The sequence below is a fragment of the Haliaeetus albicilla genome, chromosome 14 (genome assembly GCF_947461875.1).
Source record: "Haliaeetus albicilla chromosome 14, bHalAlb1.1, whole genome shotgun sequence".
NCBI lineage: Eukaryota > Metazoa > Chordata > Aves > Accipitriformes > Accipitridae > Haliaeetus > Haliaeetus albicilla.
This window is the reverse complement of record NC_091496.1, coordinates 29,796,523-29,815,887: the sequence shown is the minus strand read 5'-3', so window position 1 is coordinate 29,815,887 and position 19,365 is coordinate 29,796,523. Positions and strand designations below refer to the sequence as shown.

Genomic DNA, 19,365 nt, shown 5'->3' with positions numbered 1-19,365 from the left:
ATGAACAAAAAGCAGTGTAGCTGCTTACTGGGCACAGCTGAACTGGCTGACAGAGTATCTTCTTAGTTCTCTTGGCATCAGTGAGAGTCAGCAATTGCAAAGGAAATTAAGTTGCTCGACTTTTCTCAGTAAACATGTTTTAATGATTCTTCAGGCTACAAACTAATACTGACTGTAAGAATGCTCAAACCTAGACTCTTGCAGATAACATCAGTTTTGCTTGGGAGAGCTGACCCTTTCATGAGGATTGCTCTAGCACTTAGTGTAGCAGCTGCTGTTCTTAAAATTGGAAAAAATGGAACAATTTATACAATGCCAGTTGAATAAAGAAATGTCTGGGGGAAGGGAATGGGCTGAAGTGCAGGTAAAATTATGGGAGGAAAAATGTTAGATTGTCAAACGCAGTTGTATTGCTCCAGGTAATGCCATGCTCAGTGTGCTGCCATCTCTCCACACTGCTTAGTTTTATGGGACAAACTGACTTCAGTGTAACCTGACCATCAGTCTTCAGCCAAGTCACTGCCTTTCCAGGAAGTTTTATTTTTCAAATGTCATAAGTAGAAGCTTCAACAGTTGTACAGGGCAGATAATGTTGTTTCAGGAGCAGCATGGAACTGATGAAGCCATATTTCCTATGGTTTTGTACCCTTTCCCACCTGTGGCTCCCAGTAGCTCCAGCTTACCCTCAGTCCCCTGGAGCACCCTCATCAGGCAGCCATCAGCACATTTTCTGGTGCGCTACATGCTGAACAGCATGTGCGATGGATGGCAGAGTCTCAGTCCCCTCTCCACGCCTCTTCCTTTACCTGAACAGAAAGTTATCACAGAACTTTTAAGAGCTTCCCAGGTCCATCTTTGAAACTCCAGCCCTTCTTTGTTTATTTCAAAGTCTCGGGGCAGGTGGGAGCACTGCTCCATTAGCCTATTTTCCCAGGAAAAAAAGCTAAATGGCTATGATTTTTAAAATTATTTTTCAAATTTTCCATGTGGACAAGTTACTAGATTATCAGATTTAATGTGCTTGCCAACATATAATACATATATGTGAATTTTGTAGGGTGAAAGTTGTCATACATTGATTCTTCTACCTGGTAACTATTGTTAATAAAACTTATTTAACCATACACATTTTAAAATTCCTGCATAACAAAATAATAGACCTGGGAGAAGGCCTTTTTCTTAATTCTTTAGGTGTCTTCAGAAACTGAAACCCAGGAGGTTCCCTCTGAACATCAGGAACTGCTTTTTCACTGTGAGGGTGACCGAGCACTGGCGCAGGTTGCCCACAGAGGCTGTGGAGTCTCCATCCTTGGAGATACCCAAGAGCCGTCTGGACATGGTCCTGGGCAACCAGCCCAGGGTGGCCCTGCTTGACCAGGGGGGTTGGACCAGATGACCTCCAGAGGTCCCTTCCAACCTCAGCCCTTCTGTGATTCTGTGAAATTTCTTTTTGTTTTTACAGAGGTGTTCGTGTCGCTGCAGGAATCAGACACATAGAGTTTATTCTGCTGCTGCACAAGTTAACTTCATATCACAAGAGTCAAGGAAACTCATGATGTTTGCTTTTCAGTTTTCATCCTCAAGAACTCCCCAATAGTTCCTTCAGAGTGTGGGAACTATAGGGGAGCTTTTTCTGTTTGCTTTTACTCTCCTTTTGCTATCCCAAATTGATGTAGCTAAAATCGAAGATATATATTGAAATTGGCATTTGCTTCCAAGATAAACCCTTACCAAAGACTGAGATATGATTTGTTTGGAAAATGAACACCATGGTTTATTTCTGGACAACCAGAATTTGGTTAGGCTAATGGGGCCAGCTGCTGAAATCTGTTGGTGACACAGTGTTTCTTAATGAATTACACTAATTTATACCAGTGGAAGAGCTTATGACTCTACACTGCTATTGTTTATATGGGGGAAGGGGGACAGGGGACACACATGTCCCCTGGGTCAGTCTGCTTGTTTGCAATACTGCTGCAGTACTGTGCAATCCACCCACTCATTGAACTACAAACAGCAGCAAACCTGGAGAACATAAGCTGGTGACCTGTGTCTGGTGCAGTATTGTGCAAACACAGGCCATTGACCTTTCCACATGAGGCATGGCTGGCCCCTCCTCAACATCTGTAGAGTTAGGAAGTGTTTCAGTGGGCATAAGCTTCCATGTGGCAGTAATCTTTACCAAGAATAGTCGTCGTCTTTGTCACAGAATGGTCAGTGAGATGCCAGTGGGAAACAAAAGGCAAGAAAAAAGGCAAGACAAATGCATACAGACCTTCAAGAGTCAATCAGAAAATGATAGAAGTGTTGTGCAATAAATAAATGTGTAATTAGGAGATATCAACATACAAAACAGTTTGTGCTATACAGTCTAAAGCCTTCCTGACAGTATAAGGAAGGTGGCAAAGAGAGTAGCTTCATTCATATCAGCAGGTAGACTAGGTAGTGAGAGGAAGAAAAGTAGGTTTCTCGTCATAAAACTTCCTTTAGTAATAAGCAGAGCACTTGTGTCTGTTTGACTTGGTGTCAGCTGGGAGTTTCAGCTGGAGCAGATACTTGAGAACTGTCCTGTGCTAACCTCCCACCGTCCTTCCTGCAAATAATGCAGTCAGCTGGCTTCCAAGCACCTTGCTGCTGGAGTGCAACAAAACTGGGACCCAACAAAATAGGTTTTACATGTACTGCCTGAAAGCACTCCAAGTGATGTAGATTTATTCACTTAGCCAAAATTAATTGTTCTTTTTATTTATTTTAGATACAGAGTGTATTTTGGAGCCTCTGTCTTTGCCAGAAAGTCCAGGTGGTGTTGCTGCTGTAGAAAGTTCTCCTTATGTGCCTTGTATTTTCTGCAAAGAATGCTATCTCTTAGCGGAACAAAACCAGCTCCTGAAGCACATGATTATTGAACACAAGCTCGTCATAGCAGATGTGAAACTAGTTGCTGATTTTAGAAGGTAAGGGTTATACTGTTTAAAATGAGTGTGTATGTGTGCAGATATTATAGAAAACGTCAGAAAAGTAGAGATCATCTTTTTAAAATACTTTAAAAAGCAGTGGGGTATTGTGGGAGGATTTTTATTACTTTTTTGGTGAGCTTTTTGTTGCTGGATTGTAATGTTGTTTTCCCATTCCCCTCCCACTCCCTGGCTTCTAGATGTTGCTGGGACCAGAGGACTCGATATTAGAATACAGGGCAATTCCTGTGTTAGACATTCTTTGACATATTTCAGGTCCTGTCACTAATCAACAAGTTGTGTACAACTAAAAAGCTGTTTATTTCGTAAAGCATATTCTAGACAATCAACTCTCCTGTTTTGGGGTTTTATTCGTATAGGACAAGACTATTTCTACCACTGTACAATGTCCTAAAGCTGTGTATTGTATGGAGAAGCTGCTCAGTACAGGATCTCTCACATTCTGGGATGAAATTTATTTGCCCTATTTTAAGGATGCCAGTATTTCCCCATAGAAATCACATTTAATCCTTAACTATACTTTACAGTACTGTGATCTGCATACAACTGTGACTCCTTCTACAGCTGTGTCATTGATCATCTCAGCAGGGTCACGTTTGGCTTTCTCTCTCTTAACTTCCTCCAGTAGCTGGCATGGCCCCAGCTGGCTTGTAACTTCAGATACTAGGCACTTGCTTGGCATTTTGCTTTTGCACACAGCAATCTATGGGCCAGGCGGTAGGCTAGACGGTACCTGCCAGTTTATAGGTAGTTCTGTTGCAGTGTTTAAATGTCAGCCGGATAATTTCTCAACTAAAAGTTTTCTGGTAGGCCTTCTGTGATTAGTTACTCGGCCAAAACCAGCAACTTGTGTCTATCAACATGCAAAAAAAAAAGAAATATTAAGATGAAATTTAGGAAGAGAAATGTAAACCATATAAATCTTTATTCAGATGCATGAGCTTAACGTCACTTAAAATGGAAAACTGATACTTATTTTTGTTTGGTTTTATGCTGAAAGCCAGCAGAACAAGAATGCAATGTTCTTTGGAGATAATGCTACTTTCTTCAGATAAATAAAGGGATTGGAGCTGCTCAGTCATGGACCGCCAGTTTAAGTGTGCTTGGGGGCTTATTCTGTGTTAATAGAAATGTATTTTAAAATCACCTTTTCAAGAAAATGCCCATTTAGATTCTTTTTGCTGCTAATGCAGCTGGGAGGTAGCCAAATGCTATAGAAAGGGGCCCCAGGGTGTGAAATGGTGGAGTTGTTACTCTGAAGTGTGCCTTCTCTTATTTGCTGTACTGAATATCAGTGAATGAGGTGTTACACTGAAGTGTGGAAAATACAGGGAAACAATTATGAAAACATAGTTGGTTTTTTTTTATACTTAGCAGTGAGGTACAGTCAGTCTTAGGAATACATTTCTTGATAGAGCTACAAGAAGTGGAGAATCCAGAGAAGAGCAATGTTAATGAAAAACTTTTTTTTTTTTTTTTTTTTTTTAACTTGGAAGAGTAAAGATGAGTAGGCATTAGGGCAACGGGAAGAGATAAGGGGAATAAACTTCCACTGCATGACTGGACATAATCACTCATGGACACTGAGCACTCATTATCTCTCCCTGGAAGTATCACAAAGCATTGGCTTTATTTGATCATTGATTATTTGGGTTAAGTCTTATGATATGAAATCCCTTAACAGTAAACTTCAAGGTACAGACTGTTATGGTTAGGTGAGTTTGTCTGGAAGGTGTTCATTTATTTAAGTGCAGGGGACAGACTAAATGACATCTTGAAATCCCTTCATTTGCACATTTATGAGCAAAAAGCTCAAGAATGACTTATTCCAGAAGACTTGCTGTTCTATGTAGCAGCAAAACTGTTTCATTGTGCATTATAAACAGTGGAGTAGGCAGGGGGACAACAAAACGCTCACCTTTCACTTACTGACATCTAATGATACCTCTGAATGAGCTTCAGCCGTGCATACTGGCTTCACTGTGCTTAGCTGTCTGCTGTACCAGAGGTTAATCCTCTCCATGTCAGAGTTAGCAGAAACAAATATGTGCTGATTCCTTGGCTGCTGCGGTTAAAGCCCTCATTATATTAAGTTAGATGGTAAATAGAGGTAATGTCAACCACCATGGGATGTGATAGCTGTGGCAAGTAAACTTTTAGATTGCACAAGTATTAAAAGCTACAGCTATTTAGAAATGTCCTTATAATAATGATATCTGATTTTTTTATGATTCTTTTCCTAATTTGATGGCATGTCAGTAGGAAGCTGTCATTGAATAGTTAGCCTTTACCTTACCGACTCTCCCATGATTTATATCATGCACATGAGTCATAAGTATAAATACAAGTGCGCACTTAAGCATTTTCAGATATTTTTTTTTTATAGTAAGATTCTGAATAATTAGCATAAGGATTGCTTGGTTCCCGTCATCATATAATTGAAGGTGATGATTTCTTCTTGGTTAGACAGTAACTTCTAGTTCAGTGGGAACCTTATCTCAGTTGGGGTCTGTTGATGCTGCTGTTATACAAACAATGATAATACAGGAATGTTTTTAAACAACTGTAGTTGATGGGTTAAACCTTCAAGATGTGTTTAGGGCTTTCGTTATTCTGTCTGCTATCCCATCCCCAGGTGTTTGGGGACTTCATTTTTCTGTCTTTCTAGTTGTCTGCCAAGCTACAGCCTTCACTGTAACTCCACAGGAGACCTGACAAACCCTCACTTTTGACAAGTTGGTATTTTTACCAAGTTTCAGATTCCTGCCTGCATCTTGCAGAACACAGAGCACAATATTTTGGGAATTTGGGAGTATTCTGTAGTATGTCTTTTCAGTAAAGATGCAACTGAATGGCACTTCTGTCTGAAGATGTGAAGAGGTCACAGTGTTTATGTAAAGCTTAATGCAAATCTGTCTTACTGAGTTCTTCACTTTTACAGAATAGTTAAACCCAGTTTTAATGAAGCTGAATGAATTTAATGAATTTGAAAACTAGATTAAAGCAAGAAAAAACAGAGACAGGAATTAAAAAAAACACAAAACACTCTTAAGAATTTAGAGGATGGAAAAAATGAGAGCCGACGAACTATATATTAAACTTTTTTTTGATGTTTCCTTTTTCACTAATCATCTTCCCCTTATTTTCAAAGATACATCTTGTACTGGAAGAAGAGGTTTGCAGAACAGCCCATCACAGATTTTTGTAGTGTGGTAAGAACAAATTCGGAAGCTCCATTAGGTAAGTATGCTACTTGCTCACTCTGTTGGCCAGACCATGTGATAATTTCTGGCATATACTGCTGCTTTGATCAGCCAACTGTGAAGTAATCTGAGACTAGGTCAGAAAACCACAGAAGCATTATTTACCTCTTAACCACATATTTAAACTTACCTTTTCCAAGGATTGCCACACGTGCTTCAGCACTGTGCTGCTGAGTGAGGATGAGCTCAATACATGCTTAAATGAGCTGCCAAATTGGGGCCAGTTGCAAATCAAGGCCTAGAAGCAGTGCTGCTTACATCGTGGCTGAGGAAGCTTTGTTACCCACTGCATAAATAATTGGTGACGGTCCTTCCAGAAATGTGGAGAGACATTCCTAGTGAGCTGTCTTTTCCGACTTCACCCTGTCCACCACCCCCACTGATGCCACTAACTCTTCCTGGACAAGAGGACCAGTCGCCCTTCCTTTCCCCTGCCACAGTGCTTACTGCCCCAAGAGTATTAGGAGACAGTATCTTCACAGTAGGGGTACAAAGACTGCGGTTTTCTGGGCTCCCACACAAGACCAAAGACCATAGTTGATGGTTCTGCTGCTTTGGGACAGTGGGACATTCCATCATAAGGACAGTGATGACTGTGCAAAGGAAGTGGTTTTCTCAGAAGTAGCTGATGCATTTCTTTGGCTTCCCCTTTTCTAACAGAAAAGTATAATTTACCTAAAAGTAGATAAGAGAACGGTAGGTTTTCCTGCCTCTTTAATTCTCCATGGAGAGCTTAAAAGAGAGGAAGAAATGCATGCAGCCAGTGTCAGAGATGGGTAGAAGGTGAAAATTGAGTACAAAATGGATGAAAATAAACTGTTTAAATTATTCAAACTCATTTTACAAAAAATAATCCTAGAAAACATGAAAATCACTCCAAAGACCACAATCGTGTTTCTCTTACATATGTATGGTTTTGCTTCTGAAATTTTAACACTTACTACTGAGTTTGAAAATTGCAAATCAAGCACATGAATGCCAGAGCTTGCCAGAATTATAAACCATCAATAGCCCTTCCAGAGGACAATAAGAATACTTTGTAATTTGTTTAACAAATTTGTTAATTTTAATGGCTATCACCTTCAGATTTGATAGCTCAGAAATCAGGGGGGTTGTGTTATTTCACACAGGCTTCTGTATGAAATGATGGGAAGGGCTGAAATCTAGCAAGTTTAAAATTGTAAAAGACTTAATAATGGTCGCTTCAGTTTACCAACCACATAACCCTTTGATTAATAAATCAGTAATTTTCAAATGCAAAACATTTTTGTGTTTTTATATTTTCTTACATGCTGAGTAATTTTAAGGTAATTCATTTGAATAAGATTTGGTTTATTATTAAATTGGATATGAACATAAATAGTAAGAAGGTTAGTAAACATAAAATGTGGGTAAAACATATAAGAAATGTAAATTAGGCAAATCTCAATGTGTGTTACTAAACAGTTGTGCATATCTGCAGATGGAACAAGATCTGATGGTAAAAGGTAATGTGATTGGTCAGGGTAAGGGGAGGGTATACAAAATGATGATAACTACTGAAAACTGACAATTACTTAGGGAAATAACTGAAAATCCCACATGCAAGATAAAATTAAAGGTGATTTCATGTTTCTTTCATGCTGACTTTATACTGTAACCAATATAAATTATTAAAATTGCTTTATGTCTCCAGAAGAACCATCATACAAAAGAATAAAGCTGGTAGTGGGGAAAACCTATGTAAGACTTTGTTCTTTGTACTGCGATATAAATGATGTAAAGGTCTTATAAATATGTATATACAAATACTTAAGCATGTTTCATTAAATTTTGAAATTAAAATAACTGACTTTTATAGATTAAAAAACATATTCTCACATTCTTAACACATTCCAAAGGTTTAGCAAATTATATGCCAGAAATATTCAAAGCAGCTGCAACTTCCCCTTCTCTTACCCATACTTCCTAATTTCTTAACAGAAGAACAGGACAATTATTTTCTTCTATGTGATGTTTTACCAGAAGACAGATTACTTAGAGAACAGCTTCAGCAAAAGAGACTGGTAAGAAATTACTGTTCTTTCATTTTTTGAGGTAAACAGTTCCATAGTGTAATATGTGGTAACTTAGCATTTTAAAGTGAAAGCATTTTTTGCTGGACTGCAAAATTCTAATTTTTTTTATGTTTTTTTAAGCTCATTTCCCTAGCTGCTGCACAAACATACACAAACTCCTTGTTTATAGATTTTTGCTTGGAATAAATTTACAGGTTTTATGTCAGTGTTCCACACGAGTGGAAAATATGCCCAAAGCACTGAAAAAGGCTGAGTGTGCTGAACATTTTTCTTCTTGCAAGATCTGCAATGCATTGACACACTATCTTTTGTGTAATAATACACATGCAGGGAAATTAACGAAATAAAACCCAGTGTGCGATACTGTGAAAAGGGAAGGTGATACTTATTTACAAAATCTTCAAGCAAGTCGTTTCTGTGCATTCACACTCTCTTACCCAGATTTCATTAATTCATACTTGCATACTCACAAGCACAACAGTGTGTGAGTGGAAGAAGTATGAGCAGTATTGTTTCTGTGAGATGCAAAGGACAAGAAACACCAGCTGTTGAGTCCTCATGAACCGCCCTGGTTCTTCTTGCTTGGTGATGGCAACCTAGTACTTTGGACAGACCTCTCATACCTTTTAGGAGTTGTCAGTTCTGAATGGGTGGTCCTTCACGGTAAACTTTTGCTGACTTCTGCTTCAATGAGTCTTAGTCCAGGTTGCTGACCACTGGGGGTTTTTCGTTGTTTTCTTGTTTGAAATACACATCTGTAGTCTGTTTTTGCTGTTGGGCTAATTTAAAAATGAGCGTTATGTGATACATAGCAGCCTTGTTGCTAGTCTCCTTATGTTAGGATGTGGGGTCTTCTGCTGGCAAGTCATCTGTTCTGTGAGGTGTTAGAGTGCAAGCCTTAGGGTCTTTACATAAATATGTTCCTCAGTTTACTGCTGGCAGCTATGTCCTGGGAATTGTCAACACAGGCGTTTTAACCCTTTGTTATGCTGTTTCTTCTGGTATGTTTCTATTACAAGTCTGGACATACAGAGAATGCAACTGTGTTAAGACACCTTAAATCAGAAGCATTCAGAATGAAGGAGATCCTCACAAAAACCAAATTCTAGTCCCCAGGAAAATTGGGATTGGCAGGCTAAATCCATTTGGTTCAACTACCCTGTGAGTGCTGTTTCAGTTTGCTAGCTAAAATAACGTTCTGCAGCTCACTGCGCATGACTAGCGAATCCCCAGAACCTATAGAGTATGTACAAGTCTTATACAGCTCTCCATAGGAGAATTGTGGTAGTTCTGCCACTGAGGATTTCCCATGGAGTTGGAGTTGCCTCAGCTGAAGTCTTCATTCCTGTGTAGGTCCAGTGGATTGCCATGGACTCAGAAAAAAGCAGCTGATGTACTCATGCCTAGCATGCTTCTCTTCCAATTCATCGTAAGAGAAGCCATCCTGGTTCAGTAAAAAAGTTTTGTCTAGATCAGTATCTTATCCCTGGCATCAGTGAAGTGTTTATGGTATTTGCCCTCTTCTGATGTGGTGGTGGTTCTTTCTCAAAATACTATCGTAGTCTCCAGCAATTGACAGCTCAAGAATTTCCTAATTAGCAACATCTATCTGGGTTTATTAACACAATATCTTTTTCTTGCATGAACATCCAACCCTGAACCCACACAAACTTCCAGTATCCACAGCTTCCTGCAGCAGTGAGTTGCACAGCTTAACGACACACTGGGAGAGAACTACCTATTTGGTCCTTTTGAACCTGTCACCTCACACCTGGCTGTTTTTTGTATTAGAAGAGGTAGTGAACAATTCATACTTAATCTTATCCAAACCATTCATGATTTGTCCCCTGATTTATCTACCTTACATTATGTCTTTCATTAGTTGTGTGCTGAAGTGCACCCTCATGGCAAAGAAGGCCAACAGCATCCTGGGCTGTATTAGGAAGATTGTTGCCAGCAGGTCAAGGGAAGTGATCCTTCCCTCTACTCAGCACTAGTGAGACCACATCTGGAGCACTGGCTTCAGTGCTGAGCTCCCCAGTACAAGAAAGATATGGACTTACTTGGGCAAGTCCAGCGCAGGGTCACAAAGATGGTTGAGGGACTGCAACACCCTTCATCCAAGGAGAGGCTGAGAGAGCTTGGACTGTTAAGCCTGCAAGACAAGGCTCAGGGTGGGATCTTACCAATGTGTATCAATACTTGATGGGAATGAAGAAGAGGGAGTCAGATTCTTTTCAGTAGAGCCCACCAACAGGACAAGAGGCAATGGGCATGAATTAAAACTCAGGAAATTCCCTCTGAAAACAAGAAAAAACTTTTTTACTGTGAGGGTGGTCAAACACTAGAACAAATTGCCCAGAGAGGTGGAGATACTCAAAACACAGCTAGACACAGTCCTGGGTAACCAGCTGTAGGTGAACCTGCTTGTGCGTGGGGGTTGGACTAGTTGCTCTCAAGAGGTCCTTTGCAACCGCAATGATTCAGTGGTTTGAGGTTGAGGATGCTGTCTGTCTGGTGGTTCTTCACTGTGTATCATTGTTGCACTTCTCTGTACCTTTTCCAGTTTCCTATAATCCCTTTGAGGTTATGAAAGATATCTTGAATATTGCATGTGGGCATGCAGTGTCATAATGATGTTCGTTTCCCAGGCCTATATCGTGTTGTTTGTGGCTTTGAGGAAGGAAAGAGGGTCGTGATTGAGCATGCAGCTAATGTTTTCATAGAACTGTCTATTGTTAATAGTAACTCCTGGCTGCTACAGATTGGCCTGTACTTTCTCTCTTTTTAAAGGGCATTTGTTTCTGGTTTTGTAGTGTTTTGTGCTATGCAGCCAACTAGGCCTTCTCTCCACTGCCAGTGTCAAGGGAGCGTAGAGTCTGTTGGCAGGTGAGCCATCTCATCTCCTTTGCAAATAAGACATTTCCTCAAATTCAGAAGAGAGTGCACGATTTAGCCCAAAGCAAGTGCTGGTTTTGTGTACAGAGTAATTAAGTTAGAAAAGAAAGAGGTATGCATTCTTATTATGGTGTGAAATAGCCTTTGCTATTAACACTGGTTTAAGTATCAGAATTGTATCTTCAGTTTTTACAGAAGGATTTTGTGAAATTGAGCTGCAGCTGTAGTTGGGGCTAATGGAGTCACCGCTTTAGTTACAGCAATAAAGTCCATTTATTTTTTCATTTCCTTGTGCTGCAATCTGAGTGTTGACTTGCAAGTTAAATAGTTATTTTGCTTTCCAAAGTCTTTTACCTCCAGACAAGTCCAGCAATTAAGAGTGAGCTGGCAAATGGGCTCATGTGAGTTGCGCAGAATAAAGACTAGAACTATGCAACTTTTGGTGATTTTCCTGCAGCCTTTGAATCCTAACTGCTGTCTCCAACAGCAAGCCCAAACAAGGACAAATGTTGTCTTTAAAATGTGCTAGCTGAAGCATTTCATTTTGCAGTTTTGAAACTCCTAGGAATATTTCAGGCTGTATTGCAGCAGGGGAGCTAGCCAAGGTGGATGTCATGCAGAGACATTATGGTGACTGTGATGTATTGAGAGAGGCCAAGGAATGAGCCTGAACTAGGTTAGAGAGCACAGCTTGCTGAAATAGCTGACAAGGCTATGTAATGCAAAACAGATACCATCTTTTGGAAAAACACAGTCTTGACAAAGAATTTGTAGTTATGAAGCAGTACCAGGCAAGGAGGTCCTGGCAGCAAAACTCAAGATACCAGGAGGAGCAGTGTCAGTATAAACCACTTCGGCTTATCTTTAAGTTTTTTCTAAAAAAGGTAAAACCCCCAAATTTATTTTTTGAAAATACACGCTTCCTACCACAGCATTGACCTTGTCTTGCTGTCATGTTTACAGCTATTCTCCTGTCATGTGACTGGTAGTTTTAGGTGAAGAAGCTACTCTTCTTCCCAGTAAACAGACCCTGAAGAGGAGTCTTCAACAAAACTGGGAGAAGGACTCAGCTATACTGGCTTCCCAGATGAGCTGTTTGTATGATCCCCAGTGTATCACAAGCTTAAGCCAAGACAAAGTTCAAGAAGTTGAAGCTGTGCACTGGAAGGGATCTTGATGCTAGCCTGATGTAGCATAATGCAACATCGGAAGCACTTACTGAATAGCTAATAATGTCAGCATGTTAATACCTACATCTGAAATTCTAGAGGTCGTTCTTTGCCTGTGTTCAGTATTTAATTGCTTTTCTCAAGCACTCTGCAACATTGCCCATCCTCCATGGGTTTTTGAAGACTTGTCACACTAGTGGTCAGAAGTCATTTTATCTAATTCTGTAATGACTCTTGGGTAAATTCTGCCAGATTTGAATACGTATAACATCCAACTTTTAACGCTTTCTTACCTTTTTCTGGTCTCAGTTCTTTATTTCTTTTGTTTTAAAGCATTTCATTAACGGTTGTGAGATAATTAACCTTTCTGCAAAGACTGAAGCCCTGAATATTGCAAGCATTCCTCTTTTGTCTGTATTTGGTCTCTTCCAACATTAAATAAAGGATCTCTGCATTTCTTTGCCATTTATTTCTAATGTATTTGGGGGCAAGGAGAGGTTGTTTTTTGCTATTCAGTTTTACTGTGTTAACCTGTCTCCATCTTCTTTTGGTTGTCTTAGTTCAGACAAACTTCACCTTTCTCCTGCTTCAGCTTGGCAACCTGTGGTATATGTCTACTGTAATTTCAACCCTCTTTTTCTTTTCATACATCTTTGCACAGTTACTTACTTTTCATCATATCATGAAACTTCCTCTCTTTTTTAATTGACTTGGCTTCCTGAACAAGCTGTAAGGATGTCTTCTACATCAGTGTCACAGTACCCTTCGAAGCCTGTGTTGTCTGACATGTCATTGATTACAGCCTTTTCAAGTGTAGGTTCTAGCCTGCATCACTTCAGTAGCTGAGTCAACTCAAGAAGAGGAGCGATAGGGAAGAGACGAAGAACCTAAGAGCAAGTGGGACAGACAGCTAGGGGAACAATCCCTTATAGCCATCCCAGTTAGTCATTCCCACTGTTCACTTTGAACCCGAGCTCTGCAGACTAGGCTGGAATCGAGGATAAGATACAGAAAAAAAGACATTTTCCTTATTCCTTAGAGGCAACTTGCCATACAAAACAGGAGTCAGGAGAATGCACCTCAAAGGTTTCACAATAAATTTATAACACTTATATTACAATTCTGAGATTTTTGTCAATTCATTATATTGCCAATTAAGTTACAGTATGGTCTTTGGTACTCATTCAGTCGTGTGGGATCTGTGGTTCAGCAGTTTGTACAGCTTGGTTTCCTTCTTACATCCTTTCTGCACCACCACCACCATTTTCTTCCCAACTTCCTGTTTTTCCAGTCAGTCACAACTCTTATTTCTTTCTGGGTTTTTTGTTGCTCTCCTTTCAAACCTACTTTAAAGTCTCCCCACTTAGCTGACAAGCTGATGTCCCAAGATGCTCTTTCTCATCTTTGTCAGGGGACTTATTGGTAGCCTTTGCTTCCGCAGCCATATGATGATATTCTTAAATGCTCCCTATTTTGTCATGGTTTCCATAGCTATATATTCCTCTCCAGAACATGTTGATATATGCCTGTGCCTTGAACTCAACCAAAAAGATTTAGGAAGACGCTACTTTTCCTACTTCATTCTTGTTCACAGAATTTTGTGGTAATATCTTATCTAAGTATCTTGTAAAAAGTCAGGAATGGCCACTTGGGTGATCAACATGTACCAGATGAAGTGGACTACTCTCAGTTTCATCACCAGATAGGCAACATTTCTTGGATGATAGTAGGTTACTGCCCCATTGCTTTCATCTCTTCTCTGTCCCAAAAGTGGGTCTCATGCTGTCATCCTTCATTCCTTAGTGACTAGTCTTTGACATGCCAGTCTGTCTGTCTAGCCAGTGGGACTCTGTTTACGACGTTCCTCAACTATGTATGAATTTTCCTATTCACTGGATAAGAGGGAAAAGTGCGCAAAGTAGTCAGCAAACACTTGTATGTTGGATGGTGTGACAGCTGGCTTCAAAAGTGTTGAGTGTTCTCCAGACTGGATGTCCTATCCTGACAAATTCCTTGTATTTCCATGCACCTTACAGTTAAGCTTCCTTCATGAAGGGCTTCTGCACCAGGCATCTCTGATAATATTAAAGAAAAGGCACTCTTCTTGAGATAACACTGGAGAGGACATGATAATGATTACAGAATTTGAAGTTGGGGTTTTTTCTGTACTCAAGAGGCAAGAGAGTACTGTTTGAAGTGGGAGAGCTGAATATAGTGATCAGTAAGGAGAGAAGCTGAATATAGAAGTTGGGAGACAGGTTATTGATATGCAGATAAGATTGCAGGTCTTTACAGAGACATGAAGTTTCTGATACCATGACTTTTTATAAATATTTTTCCTATTTAGCAGCTACAAGCACAACCTGAAGCTCATCAGTCAATCTTTGAGGAAACCGTAGACACAAAACCAAATGTAATTGTCTTACTCCAGAAGCAGTTTATCCTAACGATGTGTATAATTGTCAAATAATGTGCTTGGCAAGATTTTAGAGACAGTAGCACATCTCAGGTGTCACCAATTCTAGTCTTCGTCTCAGTGTATTGTGCTGGTTTGTTTTCTTGCCAGTAAAGTATATAAGCGGCTTCTTCTTGTGATCTGTCAGCATGATTTTTTTGTTTTGTTTTGAAACCAAAATCTGTTTCACTTGCTTCCTTTGCCTACAGCAATAGCTAGTTTCTGTGAGCACTCAGCAGGGAAATGTAACTCTTATTTAAATTGGAAGAAACTACAACTAAAGATACACACTGTGTGTTTGAGAGATTACCTAGGGGAGCTTGATAAAATACATATTCTTATTGTGAAGTCTCTATCTTATATTATTTGGATCCAAATTCACACCCACATTGCCATCTCTGGTAGTACCTTATTTCCCAGGCAGACACTCTGATTTCAGTAGTATTAATGAGTCCGTTATCATAACAGAAGGAATGTGGCCTGTGATTATGCACTCTTCACAACATCGTGACTGGGTACTTAGATGTCTGAGTCCTTCATGCTGTAACAGTTGTGAAGTTTCCTCTTCAAAGGAACATCTTTAGGCAAACTAACCCCCCAGAGGGTATACCACCACTTATAAAAAGCTTTCATTGGAACTTCTCTTAAGTGATCATTTGTATAATGTACTGTCTTTCTAGTCTCTTGCCTAGAGAGGATGAGAGCAAAGGACCAGAACTGGCAAGGCAGATGCCAACAAGAACCCCAAACTACAAAATGTCCTTGCCCCAATCCAGCCAGTACTGAAACACAATACTTAGTTGAGACTACTTGTATGCTCAAGTCTTTGAAATAGAGACTTTGGACTTTGCCTTGTCAGGTCTTATGGCAGTAATTTGTTTTATTTTTTTTTGGTCCTGAACACCTGAAAAAAAAAAGAAGACACATACTGCTGTTAGCTCTGTTTTACAGACTGAACTGCAGAATCCATCCTCCACTGCACAAGCAGTTTCCTGGACTGAGGAATGATAAGTTCAGGTCTCACTGCAGTCACAAATTCACTTTGTGATCTTGTCCCAGACTGCATAGTGCAATCTGCCTTAATTTCTTATCTCTCAGAAGTGCTGTGATTATAAGAGAGAGGGCTTGGAGAAAGAAGTAATATTTTTTTGTCGGACCAACTGATGTTGGAAAAAACAGGCAAAATTTTGACCACCAATTCTTTCTTCAGGCTGGAATCAAAAGCAGCAAAACTTGTGCTGAGTACTGGTTGTGAATGGTTGTTCTATGTCTGTGATCCAAGCCATGCATTTAAATAGCTACATAAATTATTTATGAGGGCCTTGTTAGTAAAGGAGTTTATGATTTTAAAAAAAGCAGTGGTCTGACAGCAATAAAGACAGACAATTTAGCACCTGGGATACAGTGTCTGTTGGAGGGAAAGGTAGCAGGAATTACAATATCAGAAAAGTCTTAATGTGCCATAAAACCACAGCTGTCCTGAGTCCATAGCTTTTGGCATTTGATGGAGTTAGTTTTCAGTCTTACCTTTTGAAGGTATTTTGTATGTCTTGAATGTCTCTTGAACTATAGACCAGAGATGAAGTAATTGTTTAGGGAAAAGTGCTTACTAGCTGCAAGTATGCATTTTTCATCTTTTACTGATTATCAGTATGAATTCTTGCTGATGCATAGTGCTTAAGCGCTTATGGAAAAGAACAGGTAATTTCCTCCAAAATATTGCTTCCTAGGAGAGGAACAGGCACATTTTTTTTCAGTCACATTTTAAATTACCACCTCCTAGGAGAAAGTCTGAACTCCTCACAACCTCAAACTGAGCATTGTGAATGTACAGGGCATTTTTCTAGACTCCAAATTACAAATTGTCATGCAAGTGATCAAATTTCTTTTGTATTAGCAGTTTAGTGTGCTGGTATATTTAAAGATGGTCATCCTGGTATAAACACTTGCACATCCTCACCATGTTTTTTTGTTTTATTAGTTAAAACACAGAATAGATAGTATTTTGTAATTTGCTTGGATTTTTTTATGGTAGATCACCCATATAGTAGAAAGTGTACAACTAAGAGCTGTAGAAGCAGGTTTTTTCCAGATAGAAAAAAAGGGAATTGGATTAAAACTGAATCTGATTTTACTGAATACATTAAGTATTCCTGCAAAGCAACTACGTTTTTGTTGCACGTAAGTATGATCAGTATATCCAGCTTCCATTTGCCATGTTTGAAGGTCATCAACCACTTATGTCGTATAGAATTTTCCTAAAGCTATTCCACAGGAGGCTGCTAACCGCCGCAGTCATATCTACTGCTTATTTGAGCTAGGCTCTGTCTAAAAATGTGCTTCCAAGAACTTGTCATCTAGCGGTACTTATTTTTGACAATGCCTGGTTGATCTCATAAGCTTCATGTGGCTTGTGGGGACAAAGAGTTTAGACTAAAAGTCTCTGTAATTTAAGTTCTACTTTGTATCAGTGGGGATAGCTGTTCTGTCAATGGTTGTTTCACAACTAGTTTGACAGTCTTCAGTAAAGTAATGGAGTTTGGAGGCAGGGGATTAGCAAATCATAGAATATGGCAGAAAGAGCGGAGGACAAATAGCTGCCAGAACATCCCACAAAATATAAAAAAGAGATGGGGAATTATTCAACAAACTGTATCAATATTGTAAACTATTTTCCTCATATCAAGCTATGGCATTTGATTCATTTGCTTTTGTAGTGGTTTGGATTACCTTTTCTGTCTGTGCTCAATTCTTTTATTCATTATGGAAAAAGAAAACTAATATACGTGTATTTTGTGATCTGTTTACTTTTTCCTTTACTTTGCCCTCTCATTCTCTGACACTTTGATATGACACAGTATCCTAAAAAAGTTTTGGAAAGTATTCATGGCTGAAATGGGTTTGGGTTTTTTTGTCTTGGCATTAATTCATGGTTGATACTAACAGCCCCAACAATTCCAAAGTGTTGGAAACTGTTGCAGGTATTAAAGTAAATTACTCAGTTCCTGCCTCATAACTTCAGCTTAAGCTTGACTTTCATTACCAGCTGGCAGTCTCCACTCAGAAAAATCTCAAAAATTTTATGCAAGTTAGCATAATTGCTATTCTCCTTTCAGAGTCCCAGCAATGGAGCAGAGGTAGAAGGGTGTTTGGGAGTGTCTGTAGGGAAGAAGAGCAGACCTTGCTTTTGCTGTACTTGACTTGAACTAGTGCTTTTAATTCCTCACCTGTGCAAGTACCAGATTTGCTTGCTGGCTCAGAAAGTTCCCTCTAGCAATGCCTGATGACAACATTTGATAAAAGGAGTGTCTGCCTTGGAGAATATTTTTTTAAATGCTGTTGAGTAAATTGATAAAGCAACGATGCTGGGTTAGTCAAAGCTTCCCAGCTGCTGAGCGTGCTGGTGTAGGGGTAAATGGGAAAGGTGAGAGAGCAGAGTCGCAGGAGCACCGTCTGTGTGGGAGTAGCAGCACACCAGGGCCCCAGTAAGCAATTTGTATGAAATGGGAATCTGGAGTTAGGCAGCCAAATATTGCATAACATTTTTTTTCCCCCTCCTAGTAGAGTGCAATTAGGAGGCTACGTTGGAATAACGTTAACAGGAGGGTGGGGGTGTTTAAAACCTTGCTATCCTAATGTTTGAATTGTAGGTGGTATCTTCTGATTTTCTTTTAGATTGTCTCTAGCGTGTTTTACAAAGTATATAAACTACACGCAGGCGCCTTCAAATTCAAGGTTAGCCAAACCGCGTCAGGCGTGCTGCTGAGTGGAGAGAGGTGACAGCTACGAGTACCAGAGGAAGCCGCGGTTCTTACCGACGTGCGGTGGGATGTTCGCTGCCCGCGTGGAGCAGACAGATACCCTTACTTAACTGCGTCTCTGCTGAAGGGCTATCACAAGATGTGTTATGCTCCATTTATCTCTTTTGGGAGTCAGCCCTGAAAAATAGTAATTTATATTTCTGCTAGTTGACGTTCCGCATAACGCAGCAGGACGTGAGTGGATGTGGCCTGGAATTTGAGTAGGCGCTGCTGAGCATGACTGCAACAGAAAATGTACACCTCGCAGTACAAGAGCAAACAAAAAAGCCCCCAGGATCTGCATTTTCAGGGTAACAGACTCTGAGCTGATGTGCAACAGCTACAGCTCCCAGATTCTGTGGTTGAATATGGGCCCTAAAACGGGCTGAGGCACAGTGGCACTGCAGCCCCTGGCCCCTAGGCCGGGTGTAACTCAGGTGTGTCACGTTCCTGCGCTCTCCAGCAGGCATCCTTTTCATCCCACTGCCCCTCGCTGGATACAGCGTGCTGCTCTTGTGCAAAAGAAACAAACAGGACATTTATTTGCCCAATATCAGCCTCCTGCCATCTCTCAGTGGGCAACGGGATGTGGTGTGGTAGGCCTACCCCAGCCCATCCATGCTGCAGGACGTGTTTGGGCCTGTAAAGACAATAACTCAAGCCTTCCTCTTACTTCTTTTTGGGGTTGGTTTTTTTCTTTCTTTTTTTTCTTTTACTTTTCTTTCTTTTCTGCCTTCTATGGAGCTTA

The 19,365-nt window shown here is 40.1% G+C and overlaps 1 protein-coding gene across 2 annotated transcripts in view; it reads left to right on the top strand.

Annotated features, from left to right (window-relative positions):
* The window catches only part of ZNF277 (zinc finger protein 277), a 56,101-nt gene that overhangs the window by 19,577 nt on the left and 17,159 nt on the right, over positions 1–19,365 (top strand). For both annotated transcript variants that reach the window (XM_069802127.1, XM_069802128.1), the window contains 3 exons: positions 2,756–2,954; positions 6,127–6,215; positions 8,201–8,283. In XM_069802127.1, the coding sequence (XP_069658228.1) occupies positions 2,756–2,954; positions 6,127–6,215; positions 8,201–8,283 (371 nt within the window). The remainder of the gene's footprint in view (positions 1–2,755; positions 2,955–6,126; positions 6,216–8,200; positions 8,284–19,365) is intronic.